We start from the raw sequence: 22,532 nt of genomic DNA, 5'->3' as shown, positions 1-22,532 counted from the left end.
AACCCTGGAATTGTGAGGCAGCAGTGCTAACCACTGTGCCACCATGATATAGGTTATATATTGCTAGTCTGCAGTAGGCCAACAGAAATTACCTTAATGTTTACATGCACGGTAGCATAGTGGTTAGCACACACTTCACAGCTCCATGGTCCCAGGTTCGATTCCCGGCTTGGGTCGCGGTCTGTGCGGAGTCTGCGTGGGTTTCCTCCGGGTGCTCCGGTTTCCTCCCGCGGTCCGGGGATGTGCGGGTTGGGTGGATTGGCCATGCTAAATTGCCCAATAGTGTTCAAAAAGGTTAAATGGGGTTAGTAGATTGTGGAGATAGGGTGGAGGTCTGGGTTTGGGTGGGTGGTCTTTCCAGTGTGGACTTGATGGACCAAATGGCCTCCTTCTACACTGTAAATTCTATGTCTAAATCCTATGCCCGATTGCTGAAGCCTTTTGAACAGAGGCCAGAACATCTCATTATTGTTCACGGTAACTTTTGCAAGCCCTTTCCTTCCACACAGGCTACGAGATAGGAGTGTACCATTGAGCTTCAAGAGATATAGAAAATTTAAAAACAGCATTTCCATTGACTTGTATCTATCTCAGGTTGCTGGTACTATTGAATCTTGGTGTTCTGATTAGGATGTATCCAACAAGCAGACTACGGGTCTAAAAACCCTGAAAGTTGCCACCCAGGTTGAGAGGGTTGTTAAGAAGGCGTACGGTGTGTTAGCTTTTACTGGTAGAGGGATTGAGTTTCGGAGCCATGAGGTCATGTTGCAGCCGTACAGAACTCTGGTGCGGCCGCATTTGGAGTATTGCGTGCAATTCTGGTCGCCGCATTATAGGAAGGATGTGGAAGCATTGGAAAGGGTGCAGAGGAGATTTACCAGATGTTGCCTGGTATGGAGGGAAGATCTTATGAGGAAAGGCTGAGGGACTTGAGGCTGTTTTCGTTAGAGAGAAGGTTAAGAGATTACTTAATTGAGGCATACAAGATGATCAGAGGATTAGATAGGGTGGACAGTGAGAGCCTTTTTCCTCGGATGGTGATGTCTAGCACGAGGGGACATAGCTTTAAATTGAGGGGAGATAGATATAAGACAGATATCAGAGGTAGGTTCTTTACTCAGAGAGTAGTAAGGGCGTGGAATGCCCTGCCTGCAACAGTAGTGGACTCGCCAACACTAAGGGCATTCAAATGGTCATTGGATAGACATATGGACGATAAGGGAATAGTGTAGATGGACTTTCGAGTTGTTTCACAGGTCGGCGCAACATCGAGGGCCGAAGGGCCTGTACTGCGCTGTAATGTTCTATGTTCTAAGACATCTGAGGAGCTTGGCAGCTGCAGTCGATCATTGGGACAGGGTGTTTCTCCACATCCGTCCTTTGCTATAGTCCACCAAGGGTTCCCAATCATGGCTTGTGTCATGATATCATTATGGAGCAAGGAGAGGATGTAGGTCCCAATAACTACCTCAGCCAGTACAGGGATTGATCCCGGGCTGATGATATTACACTCTTAGCCAACTGGCCCCTGTCTAGAAGGTTTTTTTGGGATCACGCACTTAAGCTCGGCATTCTAATGTCATTCGAATGTCATTCTTTAATCCAGAAAAATCCAGAAATAACTTGGTCCCAAGTATTCCAAATTCGGGAGGTTACTCACATTTCATCTTTTCCCCATAGCTCTGCAAATGTTCTTGTTTCAGATAATTATCCAGTTCTCTTCCAAATTCATGGATGAATTGTGGTCAAATATGTTCTTATCAATATTATAATCATTATATCTATTTGATCCACATTATCCAGGTGAGCTACAGTAACTGATGATATGCCATTACAGTATATTAAAACCAATTCTTAATTTGACTTGATCAACATTTATTCAAGCAGGTTAAAGCAACTTAAATAGATAAAAATTGCTTTTAAAGCTTTGAAGGTAGGTTAATGTATTCAAACAAGTCAACAAATAAAGCTGTGGACTCAGTTGAACATTGCTGATGAGAGAAATCAAAATCTTTGCATCTATTGTTTTTAAAGGAATTTGGCACAATAAAGATTATATAAATAAGTCACGTTAAACATCATTGAATCAATTTGCAAAAGTCACATAAATTATCAATTTTTCTTTATAATTGCTTTCACACATCAATAAATTGAACTCCTCTGGCTGTCAGTGTACCAACATCACAATGATCAGCAAGACAAAAAGAATCAAAATGGGAATTAAAATAAATGCACCGTGACAAATTCATCACACGCTATAAAAAGTAGTGGACCCATAAGACAATTTCAATAATCATTCAGGATATCTGTCCAGCACCTAAAATAATTTAACATTTTCTTGTGTGCAACAGAAGTCCAATAAGGGAAGCACAAAGTAGAATTGGACGCTCATTAAAAGGGCATTTAAAAAAAAATAAAACTCATATGGAATTGTAAGAGTAGACTCAGAACCCAGCAGGCTGTTACTGTACAAGTTGACAAGATTCTTTTAAAAAAAATTTATAAATTTAATGTACCCAATTATTTTTCTCCAATTATGAGGCAATTTAGCGTGGCCCCTTCCCCCTACCCTGCACATCTTTGGGTTTGTGGGGGTGAGACCCATGCAGACACGGGGGAATGTGCAAACTCCACACGGATAGTCACCCAGGGCCGGGATCAAACCTGGATCCTCGGTGCCATGAGGCAGCAGTGCTAACCACAGCACCGCTGTGCTTCCTCGAGTGACAAGATTCAATAGTGAGTTAATAATAATAATAATCGCTTATTGTCACAAGTAGGCTTCAATGAAGTTACTGTGAAAAGCCCCTAGTCGCCACATTCTGGCGCCTGTTCAGGGAGGCCAGTGCGGGAAATGAACCCGTGCTGCTGCCTTGTTCTGTATTACAAGCCAGCTATTTATATGTGGGGTCAAACTGCAATCCTTGAATATGTAGTCGTAGTACTCACTTTCAAGTTAACAGGCCTGCTATTGATCCAGGAGTGGCACAGAAAGCACAGGAATCAAAAATATAAAGACTTTCTGCTTAAAATATTAACCAATTATAACATAATGGCAGTAGATAAAAGGACAGCTATAAGCAACACAAAAGTCAAATCTAGCTTTGCTGGCCCCATTTTTGTCTTCCATCTGGTGGTACCATTCTTTTAAAAAAAATTTAATGTACCCAATTCTTATTTTCCAATTAAGGAGCAATTTAGCATGGTCAATTCACTTACCCTGCACATCTTTGGGTTGTGGGGGTGAGACCCACGCAGACACGGGGAGAATGTGCAAAGTCCACATGTGTTGTTTTCTGTGACCTTGCCGTTGTGTTCTGTGACCTTGCCGTTGTGTTCTGTGACCTTGCCGTTGTGTTCTGTGACCTTGCTGTTGTGCTCTGTGACCTAGTCATTGTGTTCTGTGACCTTGCCGTTGTGTTCTGTGACCTTGTCGTTGGGTTCTGTGATCTTGCTGTTGTGTTCTGTGACCTAGCCGTTGTGTTCTGTGACCTTGCCATTGCGTTCTGTGACCTTGCCATTGTGTTCTGTGACCTTGCCATTGCAATGATGCACATAGATATGCTGGTGACTTAACTAGAATGATTTTTTAAAAATATATTTTTATTCTCCTTCCTTTTCACATTTTCTCCCAAATTTACACCCACCAAGAATAAACAATAATCAGTAACAAATGCAGTGTCAATCCAAATATCAATAACAACAATCCCATCCTCCCACCAAACCCCCAAACAGCAGCCCGCATGTCAACATAAACAAATAACATAAAGGAATCAGGAATCACCCATAGACACCATTAACACATACAGTTCCCCCCCCCCAAACCCTCCCAGCGCCCCCCCCCCTTAATGTTCGATGTAATCCAATTCTTGGAAGCGCATAATGAATAACGGCCATGCATTGTAGAACCCCTCCACCCTTCCCCCAATTCAAATTTGACCTTCTCAAGAGTCAAGAATTCCAGCAGGTCCCCCCGCCACGCCAGGGCACAGGGTGGAGAGGGTGCTCTCCATCCCAATAGGATCCGCCTTCAGGCGATCAACGAGGCGAAGGTTACAACATCCGCCTCCGCACCCGTTTCCAACCCCGGCTGGTCCGACACCCCGAATATGGCCTCCCGAGGGCCCGGGTCCAGTTTCACGTGCACCACTTTAGAAATTACCCTAAAAACCTCCTTCCAGTAATCCTCCAGCTTTGGACAGGACCAAAACATATGAACGTGGTTGGCCCCCCCCCCCCACCCCCCCCCCCCCACCGCAACATTCACACACATCTTCTACCCCTTAAAAAGCCAGCTCATCCTTGCCCTTGTAAGGTATGCTCTATATACCACCTTCAGCTGTATCAGCCCCAACCTTGTGTATGAGGTGGAGGCGTTCACTCTCAGGAACACCTCACACCAGAACCCCTCCTCCATACCCTCTCCCAACTCTTCCTCCCACTTTGCTTTGATCCTTTCCAGTGGTGCCTTCTCCTCTTCCAAAACAGTCCCATAAATCACCGACACTACCCCCTTCTCCAGTCCCCCTGTCGTCATCACCTCCTGCAGCAATGTGGAGGCCGGCTCTACCTGGAAGCTCTGTATCACTTTTCTGACAAAGTCTCAAACCTACATGTAGCTAAATATTTCCCCCGCTCCTTCAATCCTGCAAACCGACCCCCAAGAACCAAAGCTTTTGGGGCCCTAATTCCTTTCTCCTCACATCTCTGAAAATTTCCATCCCACTTCCCTGGCTCAAATCTGTGGTTCTCCCGAATCGGCATTTCCCTTGACCCTGCCCCCAACTCGAAGTGTTGGCGAAACTGCCTCCAAATTCTCAATGAAGCTATTACTACCGGACTCCCTGAGTATTTCCCCAGAGCAGTCGGGAGCGGCGCTGTTGCTAGCACCTTCAAACCCGACCCCCTACACAAACTCTCCTCCATTCTGACCCACTGGGAATCAACCCCTGTGACCCAGCCCCATACCTTCTCCACATTCGTCGCCTAGTAATAATACATCAGGTTCGGAAGATCCAAACCCCCAGCCTGCCTTCCTCGCTGGAGTAGCACCTTTTTAATTCTGGCCACCTTCCCTCCCCGTATGAACGAGGTAATCATCCCTTCAATCTCTCTGAAAAATGCCTTTGGCAGGAAATTCAGCAGTCAATGGAAAATAAACAGAAATCGCGGCAACACGTTCATTTTAACCGCCTGTACCCAACCCGCCAGTGACAGAGGGAGACCGTCCCACCTTGCCAGACCAGCTTTCACCTTCCCCACCAAACTAGAAATGTTGTACCTGCGGAGTCCCCCCCAATCCCGAACAACCTGCGACCCCAGGTATCTAAAGTCAGTTCCTGCCCTACGGAATGGCAGCCCCGGCCGAGACACCACAAAATATTCACTCTTGTCTAGATTTAATTTGTACCCCGAGAAAGACCCAAACCCCCGAAGCAGCTCCAGTATTCCCTCTAGTGACACACTTGCTCCCGACACATATACCAACAAGTCATCAGCATACAAGGACCCCTATGCTCTATTCCCCCGCACTATCCCTTTCCATACCCCCGAACGTCTTAATGCGATGGCCAACGGCTCAATCGCGAGTGCAAACATCAGGGGGGACATAACTTAACTGGAATGATGATTTATTGAAGAACAGGTGGAAAGATAACAAACAGAATATTATACAGACTAAGTTACTATTTGTGTTTCATGATCTCCCCTGGAACTACCCTATGTGCGACTGTCCTGTTGTACGCCTTACGACCAAATGGCGAGAGTCAGATATCACATGACCGATGTCTGACGCCACCAGCTGGTTGGAGGTCGCATTGCTAACTATGTACAATATTATTCACAGGCATATCACCACAACATGGACAGTGACCAGGGCCGGGATTGAATCGGGTCCTCAGCGCGTGAGGCAGCAATGCTAACCATTGCACCACCATGCTGCCCTAGTGGTATCCATTCTAATACCTAGGCGTACGTCCATGAGGCAAAATATGTATTATATCATCCTCGGGTGTCTCTCTGTCACAATGACCCACAGGCACCAACAGTTGTCATTATCTAGGTCTTCTCGCAGCTGATGTGCATACCAACTTGGTTGCGAGAAGATCTAGAAGACCCTCCAGGGTCCTAGATTCGATTCCCGGCTTGGATCACTGTCTGTGCGGCGTCTGTACGTTCTCCCCATGTGTGCGTGGGTTTCCTCCGGGTGCTCCGGTTTCCTCCCAGTCCAAAGATGTGCAGGTTAGGTGGATTGGCCATGATAAATTGCCCTTAGTGTCCAAAATTGCCCTTCATGTTGGGTGGGGTTACTGGGATATGGGGATAGGGTGGAGGTGTGGTCTTGGGTAGGGTGCTCTTTCCAAGAGCCGGTGCAGACTCGATGGGCCGAATGGCCTCCTTCTGCACTGTAAATTCTATAAAACTTTGACGCCGCTACTCTCAAAACTGGTAGTCATGTCTTGGAGTGTGCACAATACATCGGTCAGTAAAGTAATGTCGTCTATGAAATCCAGGTCTGTTAACTGGTGGTGTTACCACAGGCTGCCAAAGTCTACATGGAACATTGTCTTCCTCATGATGAAATAAATAATCAAGAGGTAGAGGAATGTGGAGATATGTAGCCTTGACGTGCTCCTGTGATGATGTTGAATGAGTCTGTGGTGTCTGTGCTGGTCTTGACAAAGCAGCTGGAGTCATGGTATAAAGCTTTGAAGATGTTAATATATCACTCCAGGATGTTGTACTGTCTTGCAAAGAGGTTGCTCGTGCATAACCTCCTGGCTCTCCAGTGTCCAATTCGGGGGATACCCCAAAGATGCGCTGCAGAATCCCTCTCGGACATTCCCAGGTAAAGGTTTACCTGGAAATTGTCCAGGAGGGCTAACTTCTCCTGGACAATTGCTCTGGGGCTGGGAACCATCTGACAAAGCAATTTAAATCACTAACTTCAGATGATTCTGCCAGCTTTACACTCATAGTTACTCTGAAAGAGTCATGAGGGAAAAATGAACTTCTAACTTGAGTAATTATTTTAAACACCCAGACCAAGCTCCGCACTGCACACCCCCAGGGTATTCCCCATCACCCTCACCTTGAACTGACCCCACCACCTGACCCTACCCCCTGATCCAAATGACACCTCCCCCGACATGACCTGAATGACAACCCCCCAATGTCTGAGCCCCCCACCCCACCGATGTCCGAACCCCTACCCCCACATCCCATTCCCTTAGCTTAGAAACTTACTTCCTGTTCAATGGAACCTTTAAACTTACCTGCTTTATGGAACCTGGTGCCATAAAAAGGGAGATGTCCTCCTTTAACAGGTGATTAAGAAGGCGAATGGAGCTTTGTCCTTCATTGCTAGAGGGATGGAGTTTAAGACTAAGGAGGTCATGCTGCAACTGTGTAAGGTGTTAGTGAGGCCACACCTGGAGTATTGTGTTCAGTTTTGGTCTCCTTACCCGAGAGAGGACGTACTGGCACTGGAGGCTGTGCAGAGCAGATTCACTAGGTTAATCTCAGAGTTGAGGGGGTTGGATTACGAGGAGAGGTTGAGTAGACTGGGACTGTACTCGTTGGAATTTAGAAGGTTGCGGGGGGGATCTTATAGAAACATATAAAATTATGAAGGGAATAGATAGGATAGATGCGGGCAGGTTGTTTCCACTGGTGGGTGAAAGCAGAACTAGGGGCCATAGCCTCAAGGTAAGGGGAAGTAGATTTAGGATTCAGTTTAGGAGGAGCTTCTTCACCCAAAGGGTTGTGAATCTATGGAATTCCTTGCCCAGTGAAGCAGTTGAGGCTCCTTCATTAAATGTTTGCAAGATAAAGATAGATAGTTTTTTGAAGAATAAAGGAATAAAGGGTTATGGTGTTCGGGTGGGAAAGTGGAACTGAGTCCACAAAAGATCAGCCATGATCTCATTGAATGACGGAGCAGGCTCGAAGGGCCAGATGGCCTACTCCTGCTCCTAGTTCTTATGTTCTTTGCTCTACTCCTTTTTCATTTCATCACCGGAGCTGGGGTCACGTTTTGCTTCTTCAGTCTCACCCGGCCTGAGTCAGGAAGGTCGCGTGGACAGGCGCTTTACAATTTAAGAGCATGTAAGTCACTAAGGAGTGCCAATCTTTTTTTGTAAAAATTTAGAACCCAATTGTTATTTTTCCAATTAAGGGGCTAAATCCACCTAACCTGCACATCTTTGGGTTGTGGGGGTGAAAGCCACGCAGACACGGGGAGAATGTGCAAACTTCACACAGACAGTGACCCAGGGCCAGGATTCGAACCTGGGTCCTCAGCACCGCAGTCCCAGTGCTAACCACTGCATCACCATGCTACCCTAGGAGTGGCAATCTGATGCTGATTGCCACTACGAGGGCCACTCCGAGGATGTTACAGGATGTTATTGCTTTGGGATGTTGTATTGTACATGCAAAGGTGTTAATGCATCTCTCTGGGGTGCCATATTGTCTTGCAATTAAATAATTAAAGAACCACCCAAAAGATGAATTCCAAAAGAATATTTAAAGCTAAAACAACACGTGAAAGATCATTAATGGAAGCCTGCATATTCCTTGGGATTTAGCTAAAACGACACTCCAACATTTGGTGCAGAGACCACACCATCTTCTCCATCCACAGGGCTAAATCGCTGGCTTTTAAAGCAGACCAAGGCAGGCCAGCAGCACGGTTCAATTCCCGTACCAGCCTCCCCAAACAGGCGCCGGATGTAGCGACTAGGAGCTTTTAATAGTAACTTCATTTGAAGCCTACTTGTGACAATAAGCGATTTTTATTTCATTTCATTCATGTGCTGAGGTGTACCATTTACACCCGCTGCTGTCTCCATCACCACAAACAGATAGTTCAATAAAGTTTTATGTGGAAAAACACTCAGGATGCAGATAATATACAATCAATTCTTTTACTACTACACATTATAGGAAAAAGGTTTTAAGAAGCAAAAAACATTAGCACTTATAGCATACCTTTCTCACTCAAACGGACTTCAGCCCAATGATTTACTTTTGAAGTATCGTGACTGTTGAATCAGCAAACACTATAATTAATTTGTGTTTATGGGTGGTGTACTTGAGGGATTAACCATGACCTACACACAAGAAAAATTCTTTGAAGAAATACTATGGGATCATTTCTGTCCATCTGACCAGATGACAGGGCCAGACTTGAAAGCTTCATTCAAAGAGTAGCACATCTGCCACTACAGCACCCGCTCAATACAGCTGCATCAACCTGGATTATAGGCTAAAATTCTGGAACTGGGCTTGAATTTATGCTTAAACTTGAATAGTACATTGCTATCCAAACAAGACTAGATTATGGGGGTCAAAGCTCCTGCATCGGAGGTGAAAGTGCTGCCACTGAGTACCGCTGACGTGTAAGATCGCATGGCACTTCTTTGAAGAGTGAAGTACTTCTCCTCAGCTGTCCTGGTCAATAGTTATCAGTTAAACAGCATCACAATAACAGCTTACCTGGTCAGTGTCATATTGCTGATTATGGGATCTAGCTGTGCCCTAATTGGCTGCTGTGTTTCCTACATTACAACAGTGACAACACTTCAAAAATACTTTCTTCGCTCCAAATCACTTTGGGATGCACTGAGGTCATGAAAGGTGCTATATAAAGATAAGTCCTTTCTTAACATTTAACAATAATCTTACAATTTACAAAATACACCCTTAATATCTTGCACTATAAATATCAAGAGAAAATATCGTTTATTCAAAATTAATTGAAACTTGAATTTACTGAAGAATCTAAATATGAACCGGTTGTCAAACAAAACATGTTCATGGAATTCTGCAAACATTTTTTAAGAACACAAAAGATGTGGTTCACTTTTGGATGAATTGGCAACAGTATCACTTTGATTTTTTCACTGTCTCATTTCTCTTCTGGTGCATTTCTTTGAGGCTCAGCCAAGACTGCAACAGGAGCAGCCCTGGTACGACCACCCAGACCGTATTAAAGAAAGTCAGATAGACCCAGAGATAAAGCCAGTTGCTGGTGTTCAGGTTGGGGCTCCCAATGAGCCACTCAGGGCAGAAGGTCATCCAGCCTCCATAGAGCTCACAAACGCACAGCACAATTTGCACAAAGTGCCTGAAATCAGAGAACAGGGTGCAAACATGTTATTGGCCACACCTCTAATGAACAACAGCAACATATTTTGGATGGTGCAAATCTGAATTGGAAACAGAAAATGCTGATGACTCTCAACAGGTTAGATAGCATCTGTGGAAAAAGAAACATAGAAATGGCAGAAAAACTGGATAGTTACTTTGCATCAGTCTTCACAGGAGAAGGTTTGAGGGAAACTGAAAGGTCTGAAGGTGAATCATCTGGACCAGATGGACTACACCCCAGGGTTCTAAAGGAGATAGCTGAGGAGATTGTGGACACATTGGTGGTGATCTTTCAGCAATCACTGGAGGCAGGGAAGGTCCCAAAGGACTGGAAATGGCTAATGTAACAGCCCTCTTTCAGAAGGGAGGGAGACAGAAGATAGGAAATTATAAGCCGGTAAGCCTGATTTTGGTCTTGGTAAGATTTTAGAGTCCATTATTAAAGATGAGATTGCAGAGTACTTGGAAGTACATGATAAAATAGGACTGAGTCAGCACGGCTTCATCAAGGGGAGGTTAGAATTCTTTGAAGAGGTAACAAGGAAGTCAGACAAAGGAGAGCCAGTGGACGTGATCTATTTAGATTTCCAGAAGGCAATTGACAAGATGCCATATAGGAGGCTGTTAAATAAGTTAAGAGTCCATGGTGTTAAAGGTAAGATACCAGCATGGAGAAAGGATTGGCTGACTGACAGAAGGTAGAGAGTGGAATAAAGGGATCAGGATGGCAGCCAGTGACTAAAGGTGTGCCTCAGGGGTCAGTGTTGGGAATACAATGTTTCGCCATATACATTAATGATCTTGGAGAAGGAATTAATAATAATCTTTATTAGTGCCACAAGTAGGCTTACATTAGCACTGCAATGAAGCCACTGTGAAAATCCCCGAGTCGCCCCACCCAGCGCCTGTTCGGGTACACTGAGGGAGAATTCGGACTGTCCAATTCACCTAACAAGCAAATCTTTCACGGCTTGTAGGAGGAAACCGGAGAACCCGGAGGAAATCCACGCAGACACGGGGCGAGTCCACACAGACAGCGACCCAAGCCGGATATTGAACTCGTGTCCCTGACACTGTGAAGCAACTGTGCTAACCACTGTGTTACCCATGAATTGAGGGCACTGTTGCTAAGTTTGCAGATGATACAAAGATATGCAGAGGGACAGGTAGTATTGAGTGAGCAGGGGGGGTGCAGACGGACTTGAACAGGCTAGGAGAGTGGGCAATGAAGTGGCAGATGGAATACAATGTGGAAAAGTGTGAGGTTATGCACTTTGGTAAGAAGAACGGAGGCACAGACTATTTTCTAAATGGGAAAAGGCTTAGGAGATCAGAAGCACAAAGGGACTTGGGATTCCTAGTACAAGATTCTCTTAAGGTTAACATGCAGGTTCAGTCGGCAGTTAAGAAAGCAAATGCAATGTTAGCATTCATGTTGAGAGAGCTAGAAAACAAGAGCAGGGATATATTTCTGAGGCTGTATAAGGCTCTGGTCAGACCCCATTTGGAGTATTATGAGCAGTAATTAAAAAGAAGAGTTTTAAAGCCACAAAACACAATTCTTTCACCTCGAAAGACAGAACAATGCCTGAACTTCGACCAGTAGATGAAAATAACCTCCACAGAACCCTGCAACAAGCAGTTAGCACCACCCAAAGAGATGATTTGGTCCTTGAAGACTACGACTCAGAAGATGATTTCATCATTGGATGTAGCGAGCAGCGTAACAAATCCGAACCGCAACGAGATGATTTGTACATTGAAGCATCCTACACAAACATGGATGAGTTCTTTGGATTTGAGGATCCTCAGCCCAGCATGCACGACATCCCGACCCATGAGTACAGGATTCTGCTGCGGCCTGACGCCAAGAGACAGAGAGCGGTACAAGCCCACAAAGAGCAGCCTGACGCCACACCAGTGATCCACGCACCACAAAGAGTCCCCGAATCCACACAGAGGGTGGTCCACGCACCACGAATAGTCCCCGACTCCACACAGAGAGCGATGAAAGACTCCACAGCGAGATCACTGCACAACTCCATTGAGAGCGCACAGATCGACTCCACAGCGAGACCACTGCATGACTCCACACAGGGAACGATGCCAGACTCCACAGAGAGAGCGATACAAGCCTCCACAGCGAGCTGGTTGACAGACTCTACAATGGGAGCAACGCAAGACTCCAAAGCACAGTCCTTGCATGAACAAGTCCATGAAGGTCTATCCACCTTATCTGAGCAACCAGCAGCAGACGATGCAAGTCTGCCACGCTCACGTGAACAACAGAAAGACTATGACAGTCTACCCAGATTACTTGAGCCACCAGAAGAAGACTCTGACAGTCTACCCAGCTCATCTAACCAACAAGAAGACACTGAAGGTCTACCCACTGTATGTGAGATAAGTGACGAAGGCATCACAATTCCCATACAAGATGTGCAACATCACAGCAAGACTGACAGATCTCAGCTCGTATGTACAGAGGCACTCGACAATCAAAGTGAAACTACTAGTGCGACCAATGCGACCACGTCAATTGAAACCTCATCCATTCGAGCCTCTCCACAAGAAAATGAAATCTTGAACATTTTGACTCCAGACAAGGAGCATCAACAAACCCAAGATGATTCAAGTGAACCTGAAATGACTCCGACAGAGGACCATCAAGAAACCAAAGATGATTCAGGTGAACCAGAACGGACTCCAGACGGGGAGCATCAACAAGCCAAAGATCATTCAAGTGAACCGGACATGACTCCAGACGGGGAGCACCGAGGAATCAAAGATGAAACGCTCAATGCAACAGCAGATGCCACAAAGGACACTGACACAAGTAACTTTGTGAAGGACTCGAATTCTCCACTCGGAATGATCATTGAGCGCAACAAGCACAACAACAAAACCTACAAAAACAACAACAAAGATAACAACAAGAAGCGTGCCAAAGGCACCAACGTCAACAACAAGCACGACAAAACCACGACACTGGAACAACGACTGGTACGACATGGTACAACTCTGCAAATGCAGGACACTGTCACAGCACAGCGCAAGTGTGCAGACATACCATGGCATGATAACGCATCTTACAAATTCACGTTTGCTACACTACAAACAAGCAGACCAGCTTTCAAGGCAGCTGACATACGGCATCAATACCGCAAACACAGACACCAGTCCCGGTCAGACAGGAAAGATTACATCAAGAATCGCTACCACAAGCATCGAAAAAAAAAGAGTCCAAATCAGACAATGAAGTGATTTGACCATTTGAACATCTCCTGATGACTTCTTGGTTCCTTAAGCACAGGGACCCTGGCGGCGTTCACAAGGAAATAACAACATCAACATCAACACTTCAATAACAAAACAAGAAAGCCACTCGACCATATAAATTCATGAACTTTGGACTCATAAATATTATTTGATATTGTATAATCATCACTGTCATCATAAATTGTACATGTCATCACTTATCTACCTGTTTTGTTCAATTTTCTTTAACAAAGTACAGAAAGTATGTAACACGAACAAAGGGGGGGATGTGGTGATATGCATCACCGTATATACATAAGGAGTTAAAGTAAATACACTACAACTAAGTAAACACTATAGGGAGCACCGGAGATGTCATGATATGTAAACATGCAGCTAATGAACACTTAGAATAGGACACAACCAATGAGCAGTCAAGACACCCAGAGATAGCATTACCACAAGGGGGCATTACACAACCCATATAAAAGGACAGGGCACACATGCTCTGCCTCTTTCCACAGACAGACATCTACAGAGTACATGAGGGTTGATCAGAAACATCGCACCCAGCACGTAGTTTAGAGCAGACTGGTTTAGTTAGACTGAGTTACTATAGTTAGATTAGCAGGAGAGCCGAACTCATTTAAGAACTGTGTTAATAGTTCAATAAACATGTTGAACTCATTACAAAGTCTGGACCTTCCTTTGTCAAAGCATACATCAAGGAAGCAGCTTATGCTGCACAAAGAAGCATAACACAACACAGAGGAGGTTCACAAGAATGATCCCTGGAATGAAGAGCATGTCATATGAGGAGCGGTTGAAGACTCTGGGTCTGTACTCGTTTAGAAGGATGAGGATTTACAGGATACGGAGAGGCCTAGATAGAGTGAACGTGGAGAGGATGTTTCCACTAGTAGGAAAAACTAGAACCCGAGGTTCTAGCCTCAGACTGAAGGGACAATCCATTATAACTGAGATGAGGAGGAATTTCTTCAACCATAGGGTGGAAGTCTTTGCCGCAAAAGGCTGTGGAGGACAGTCACTGAGTGTCATTAAGACAGAGATAGTTATGTTCTTGATTAACAAGGGGATCAGGGGTTATGGGGAGAAGGCAGGGGAAACATATCATGATTGAATGGTGGAGCAGACGTGATGGGCTAAATGGCCTAATTAAACTCCTATGTCTTACGGTCTTAACATTCCAGAGCCATGGTAAAGGGGCCGGAAGAGAAAACTGGGGGAAGATCTGTGATACAGTGGGGATTAGAAATCTTTCCCATTGGATCTTTCCATTTTCCCTTGATGATCATCCTCCTGAAATGTTTACTCTGTTTCCACACAGATATTTCCAGACCTGCTGAATATTTGCAGTGTTAACTGATTGTTGAATAAGTTGGCAATCTTCACATCAAATTGTTTTTTCAACAAGTGGTATTTCTAGTTTTCTGTCATTTTTCAGTCAGCATCAGTTGGCAGCAGGTGAGGACAGAAACATTGCTAATTGTCCCAGAACAGTTAAACATGCATAAATTAATTACTTATTGTGGCAAAAGAGACTGATATCAGAGTATGATAATTGTCCATTTATGTTTCTTCCAGATTAATTTTTGAAGGAATTATCAATTGGAAGATTAAGCGCACTGGCAGCACATCACAGCACCTGCTGATACTTTCCTTGATAAGCTAAAATCTGCAGTTGGTCAATTGAAATTTGTTTTGTAAAGTAACTGGAAGTGTGCAATATAGCCAGAGATAGCTATAATCAACATTTCAAGTCAAACAGAAAGGTCTCTTCCTGGACAATAAGTGCTTTTTCTCTTGGTTATTGAAAGACTTATCTACTCTCATGCAGTACATGTTATGCCATTCACCAACAGATTCTCCCCAGAGGGGTCAGAGATACCAATGTAGCAATTCATTTCAAGTGTTCTAGGGGGTGGAGTGGAGGGGTTAGGGGGAGAAGGGGCAGGGTCAGGTTGGGGGAATGTGGAAGGGAATACAAAGAATCACTCAGGGTTCTCCTTTCGCTCAGCTACTAAGTTTACTTCTCAGTGGCGTATTGAATCATACAGATCAAGACAGTTCCAGGTTCAAACCCCAGACTGTGTTGAATTAGCTAGCTCAATAGAATGTTGATGGGGGCTAATGCAGGCGCTTTGGTACTCTGATTTGACACATTTTCACGACTCAATGAGCCCCGCACAAAAAATAATAATCTTTATTAGTGTCACAAGTAGGTTCACATTAACGCTGCAGTGAGGTTACTGCGAAAATCCCCTAGTGGCCACACTCCGGCACCTGTTCGGGAACACCAAGGGAGAATTCAGAATGTCCAATTCACCTAACAAGCACTTCTTTCAGGACTTGTGAGAGGAAACCGGAGCACATGGAGGAAACCCATGTAGACATGGGGAGAACGTGCAAACTCCGCACAGGCAGTGACCCAATCTGGGAATTGAACCCAGGTCCCTGGCGCTGTGAAGCAACAGTGCTAACAACTGTGCTACCATGCCGTCCAAATGCACATTTGTGGATGCCTTCTTACATAATTTCCCAGTCCCTGAGTCAAACAGCCTTCCACCATCTACATTCTAGAAGAACAGCTATGTGGGCAAAGAATCAGAGAGACCAGCACCTTCAGAACCATGGCTCGGAATAAACCAATACTTTCACAGAAGGAGGAATAAAATGAAGAGAACAGAAGTGAAGACAATCTATGGGAGACGGGGTTGGGGTTGGGGGATAAAATACTTCACATTGGATTTCTCACCAGTGGAATACTTCCTTCTGACACTAATGCACGGTGCAGACAGAAGCAAGTTAACGCTGATTTTGCAAAATAATTTTATTGAGATGTTTACTGCTTGGGCAATTCTTATAATGAACAATACTCCAATCGTCTTACCTGTAGTATTTATCTTTCACAATGGCATGTATGAGAAGCAGAACCAAAAACCCATCCAGCACCACAGTCAAGATTTCTAGTGACACAATATTGGGATCTGAATAAAGCCATCTTGCATCTGCTTTCCCATATTCTTGCCCTGGGAACATGGAGATATTAAGCTGAGAGTGTGCAATTCACCACTGACGTAGGCATGCATGCACACAATATCGTGACTATTAGTGAAACACACCAAGATCTATTCCTGGATAAGAGACAAATAGTTTGATATATTAATGGGAAACACATAAGCTGCACAATTTATATTTCGGAATAGTTTTATCCAGCTTAATTAACCCCTTTTAGATGAACACAAAAGTATTTATTGCCCATCCTCAATTGCCTTGATCATTTATATTTAAGAGGATTTGATCCCAGCCCCAGGTCACTGTCCGTGTGGAGTTTGCACATTCTCCCCGTGTCTGTGTGGTTCTCACACCCACAACCCAAATATGTTCAGGGTAGGTCGATTGGCCACGCTAAATTGCCCCTTAATTGGAAAAAAAATGAATTGGATACTTTAAATTAAAAAAAATAATAATAATTTAGATTGAAGGCAGTTGTGTTGGACGTGGCACAGGTCACGGTTTGCAGTCTACAAAGATGATACTGCAGTAAAGCTAAGTAGAAATAGATTGCATTAAAACAAATATGAAGTAGAGTCACAACTAACTTGATAGAGCTTTTCGAGGAGGTCACAAAGATGATTGATGCAGGTAGGGCAGTGGATGTAGTCTATATGGACTTCAGTAAGGCCTTTGACAAGGTCCCTCATGGCAGACTGGTACAAAAGGTGAAGTCACACAGGATCAGAGGTGAGCTGGCAAGATGGATACAGAACTGGCTAGGTCATAGAAGGCAGAGTGTAGCAATGGAAGGGTGCTTTTCTGAATGGAGGGCTGTGACTAGTGGTGTTCCGCAGGGATCAGTGCTGGGACCTTTGCTGTTTGTAGTATACATAAATGATTTGGAGGAAAATGTAACTGGTCTGATTGGTAAGTTTGCAGACGACATAAAGGTTGGTGGAATTGCGGATAGTGATGAGGACTGTCAGAGGATACAGCAGGATTTAGATCGTTTGGAGACTTGGGCGGAGAGTTGGCAGATGGAGTTTAATCCGGACAAATGTGAGGTAATGCATTTTGGAAGGTCTAATGCAGGTAGGGAATATACAGTGAATGGTAGAACCCTCAAGAGTATTGACAGTCAGAGAGATCTAGGTGTACAGGTCCACAGGTCACTGAAAGGGGCAACACAGGTGGAGAAGGTAGTCAAGAAGGCATATGGCATGCTTGCCTTCATTTGCCAGGGCATTGAGTATAAAAATTGGCACGTCATGTTGCAGTTGTATAGAACCTTAGTTAGGCCACACTTGGAGTATAGTGTTCAATTCTGGTCGCCACACTACCAGAAGGATGTAGAGGCTTTAGAGAGGGTGCAGAAGAGATTTACCAGGATTTTGCCTGGTATGGAGGGCATTAGCTATGAGGAGAGGTTGAATAAACTCGGTTTGTTCTCACTGGAACGACGGAGGTTGAGGGGCGACCTGATAGAGGTCTACAAAATTATGAGGGGCATAGACAGAGTTGATAGTCAGAGGTTTTTCCCAGGGTAGAGGGTCAATTACTAGGGGGCATAGGTTTAAATGCAAGGGGCAATGTTTAGAGGAGATGTACGAGGCAAGTCTTTTTACACAGAGGGTAGTGGGTGCCTGGAACTCGCTGCCGGAGAAGGTGGTGGAAGCAGGGACGATAGTGACGTTTAAGGGGCATCTTGGCAAATACATGAATAGGATGGGAATAGAGAGATACGGACCCCGGGAAGTGGAGAAGATTTTAGTTTAGACAGGCAGCATGGTTGGCACAGGCTTGGAGGGCCGAAGGGCCTGTTCCTGTGCTGTACTTTTCTTTGTTCTTTGTTCTTTGTTATGACTCAAATTGTTAACTCGTTGTTTCTTGTACCACAGATGCTGCCAGACCTGCTAAGTATTTTTAGCATGTTAAGGTTTTTAAAAGTATATCCATTAAGGTTTTACATTTTTGCAAACAACGCAACAAAAATACAAAATCAATACATTGCAGTAAGCAAGGAAAAAATGGCTCAGCACAAATGGCTACAGAGGGGGACAGGAGAACAATATTATTATGGGTTCGATACAATCATCGATGGCTTTGTAAGCCTCACTCGACACAAAGAGAGAAACAGGATGCAGCCATAAAACCTGGTAAAATAGTGCACTCTCCCACTGAGTGTCTGCTCGCAATTACTCCGTGTTCAGGATAAAATTTCCACACCACGTTCAGGTGCGCACCAATGTATAAGTCCTTCAACTCCAGTGAGGAATTGAACTAAAGAGAAGGGTACTAGACTGGGATGACCAGTTAGGATAGTGTAGAGGTAGACCCTAATAAAGGAGAGCAGAAGATTATGATAGTGGATTTTTAGACATTAGTCCAGGTTGCAGAGAATGAACAAAGGGGCTGTGCAAAGCATGGCCAGAAGAGGGGATGGGCAGCCATTAGGACCGGTTCTTTGTGCAGAGGATGCTGCAGAGGATACTGGGTGAAAGGGGCCCCATGGCTGAGGAATGTAGAATGGGCCTATTAGGATCAGTAATTGTGAAGATCAGCTTATATGGCCAGGTCAAGGAATGTGTGATAAAGACTTATGAGAATCTTGCATTTGTTACCGTTACCTTATTTGGTCGTGTGTATGTGAAACTTGATGCTACATGAATGTATATGAAAACAGATGCTTTGTCTCTTTGTTCACTCACTCTGGAAAAGTTCGGGAGGTGATACTCTCCTGCCTTTGTCAGGGTGAGTGTAGCTTGCAAGCTGTTTGAAATAAAATAGATTGATACTTACGAATCCGACTCAGAGTTTGACTGAGACCAGACTGAGAGCAAAAATAACTCAATATCGTCATTTGGTAGCAGTGGTGGGATTTCAAGGGTGAATTCCCGACTATCCGCGAAATCAGAATTAAATCAGCCTTGGACGGCGAGAGGGGAAATGGGTCCCCGATGTGAGGAGATTAAAAAGGACCACGTCGGTTTTCCCCTGCCTCATAGTCCGAAGCGGGTTTGGTCACTCGCCTATGGTCGGGTAAGGTCGTTCGATGAAATCAAAGGTCTGTCTGGCGGATTAGAAAAATTAATTTCAGTTGATGTAGGTATGGCTGAGGGTTAAAACGTGACTGAGGGAATACGGAGTAATAATTCAGTTGGTAACTGAGGTAATATTGCCTGGTAATTCAGTTGCATGTGGGTTGAAAATTAAAATTGGTTAAATTAAATTACACTTTAATTTGGTTAAGGTCTTTAACGGGTTGAGAGAATGTCACAGAGACAATTCAGTTAAGACCTCTGATGGAATGTTCTGGAGACAATTCAATTCCGTACAATTACAATTGGCTAAGTTGGATTTTGTTCTTGGGAGATATGTCTTATGAGTGAAAAAAAACGTTGGGAGATGAATGGCCACTAGGGGGAACCAAAGACTTGGAAAAGTCAGGGCAGTATTGAGGAAAAAGGGGAGGCTTCAGGATTGTTTAAATTCACTTTATATTTTGGGAGGGAATTTACCTTTTCTTCGAGTTTTATTTACAGTTTTGAAGAAGAGAAAAGGGAAAGCCCCGTCCTTTACATTGTGTTTCTTTTGCAAATTCAAACTTTTATTGTCCAGTTGGTTGAGATGAATGAAAGTATAATGCTTTGAATTCCTTTTGTTTGAGTGGAGATCTCTGTGGATGAATGAGTGTCCGTGTTTAATAAGAATTTGTGAACTTCCTCTGGTATTCCTAGTTTTTAAAATGTTGTCTTTTGCATAACGAAGTTGCACATCAATTAGGAGGTATACACGGCAGTTAAAGTAAAATCAGTAATCATGATTAACATTGTGGAAGTTATTTAGAACACAATTCTCAGGAAGTAACCAAAAAGCAAAATCAAAATGTATAAATTGGGATTTGTAAATGATTAGTTGAACTCGGCATAGTCTTGGATGCTTAAAAAAAAAGGGGAGAGAACAAAGGAATCTAAAATTGAAATGCGAAGACCAGGCATTCGATGTGGACTGGGCCCATGTGCTCCTTTGTTAGAGGCAGCCATGATGTACCTACATTAAAAAATTGTGTTCTGTATGTTCCAAATTTGTAGAGATTTCAGTATTTTCTCTGTAAACTCAGTACACATCAAATTTAAGATTCAGGGATTTTCATATAGCAAAACTATGGATTTTTAACTTTAGTTTAAGATTACACAGGGGGAAAGGAAGATCCCAGTAGAAAGCAAGAAGGCCATTTTAGAGAGGTCCAAATCCCAAACCGTAAGAGGGGTTAGGCAAGTACTAGGGACTATTCGACTGCTGTAGGGCCTTTGTGTATAAGCACTCAGAACTTGAAGGGACACTGCAAGCACTGACCCCAGGGGGTAGGCAGTCCCGAGAGCAGGTAGAATGGGGACTGTAGCAGAATACCGCTTTCAAGAAAAATTAATTAAAACATGCCCTTGCGCTATATTGGGATAGTGGAGAGGGGAATAGCGGCAGTAAGGAGCCAGAAACACGGGGACCGAATGTGACCAGTATTAGGAGGTAGTCGGTGGAATTGATACGGCACAGCTCCACCGGGTCCTAGTGCCCGCTGACTTGCAAGAAAGTCACTAGCAGAAGAAATGAAGTTTAGAATGTTAACTACATTGCAGATGGAGCTTTAGGGACTAAAGATATGGGACCGGAGCTTAGATTAGGAGTATTACTTGCAGTATCAGGAAATGAGAATCTGATGGCAGGGGAAGATTTAATAAAAATAGAGGCAGAAATAAAAAATTAAGATATTGAAACCAATTGATAAAGTAGAGGAAATAAGGAAACAGAAAGAAAAGTATTTTAAGTGACGAAGCTTAGAAGGAGTATTAAGGAAAGCAAACCTAGCAATAGAAAGAATGACACAGAGCTAATCAGCTCACAATTCCAGCACACAATCCAGGGAGGCCGACACAGGCCGCAAATGCAATATCCTTTGACCCAAGGTGCCAAATGCGAGCTGGAGATAACGATCAAAGAGTTAGAACAGCAGGGAATCATTCAAGTCACATATGCATCGATAAATAGCCCACTTCAGGCAGTTAGCAAGCCTGATGGTACATTTAGAATGGTAACGAATTACAAAGCATTAAACAAGGTCACACAAAAAAAAAGGATAAACGGTATTTAATAAATCCACAAACTACATTGGAGAAGGTGGCAGGCAAAACTTATTTAACTAGTATAGGTTTAGCCAACGGATTCAGGAGTGTTCCGTTAGACCCAGACAGCAGGGAAAAGGCAGCATTTATCTTTGGCATTAAACATCACGTACACTGTAGATTGCCACAAGGATATGTTAATTCCCCGAACCACTTTCAGGCAATAGTAAGGGAGCTGATTAAAGATGATTTGGCTTTAGTATGTGGTGATGATGTGTTAATTGGTGATGATGATCAGGGGGACACATGTTGAAAGAGTGACCAAAATTATTAAAACACTTAGTGAAGCAGGATTTAAGACAGGGTTAAAGAAATGCCAGATTGGCAGGAGCGAAGTCGACTATCTAGAGTATTCAGTGTCAAAGGCAGGTAGGGAAGCCAGTGTTGGGATGAGAGAGAAAGTTGCTAGAATCACAGCGCCCGTTTCACGAAACGGGGTTCAGCAAATCATGGGACTTTTGGGGAGTTTGAGACCAGTAGTGGAAGACTTTAGTCTTTATGCTAGACCCATTTATGAAACTTTGAAAGGGGATTTTAGGTGGACCAGTGAAGCACGGAGGAGTTTGGACCAGTTAAAAACAGCTGTAGCAACATCCGGGCCATTAGTGGAGAGATATGAAGAGGACGATTGAGCATTAAATTTGATCTGTACGCAAATGGATATGGTATGGTGCTTGCTAATCATAGTACTCAGACACCGATCAAACATTGACAGGAAATTGGGCAAGGGCTGAACAAAGGTTTTCGGACATTGCAAAATGTCTGGCAGCCATAACAAAAAGGATAGCAGAGATTGAAAATTTATCAGCCGGGAAGAAAATTTATGTCACAACTGAATTTTAGAATTGACAGAGTTGACCAAGAGACAGGGTTGCCAGCAAGGTGTGAATACAGCTCGATGGGAAAGATGGGAAACCATTCTTT

At 44.0% G+C, this 22,532-nt stretch overlaps 1 protein-coding gene across 1 annotated transcript in view; it reads right to left on the bottom strand.

The window, feature by feature from the left end:
* Window positions 1–8,776: 8,776 nt before the first annotated feature.
* Window positions 8,777–22,532, bottom strand: part of ebpl (EBP like) — a 34,520-nt gene continuing 20,764 nt past the window's right edge. Inside the window, exons 3-4 of the mRNA XM_072514226.1 lie at window positions 16,322–16,460; window positions 8,777–10,129 (exon numbers count right to left, since the gene is read on the bottom strand). Coding sequence (XP_072370327.1) covers window positions 9,889–10,129; window positions 16,322–16,460 — 380 coding nt within the window. The 3' untranslated portion in view covers window positions 8,777–9,888. The remainder of the gene's footprint in view (window positions 10,130–16,321; window positions 16,461–22,532) is intronic.

Source organism: Scyliorhinus torazame, chromosome 8 (assembly GCF_047496885.1).
Source record: "Scyliorhinus torazame isolate Kashiwa2021f chromosome 8, sScyTor2.1, whole genome shotgun sequence".
Classification (NCBI taxonomy): domain Eukaryota; kingdom Metazoa; phylum Chordata; class Chondrichthyes; order Carcharhiniformes; family Scyliorhinidae; genus Scyliorhinus; species Scyliorhinus torazame.
The sequence above is the reverse complement of the archived record's forward strand: the minus strand, read 5'-3'. Positions and strand labels throughout refer to the sequence as shown.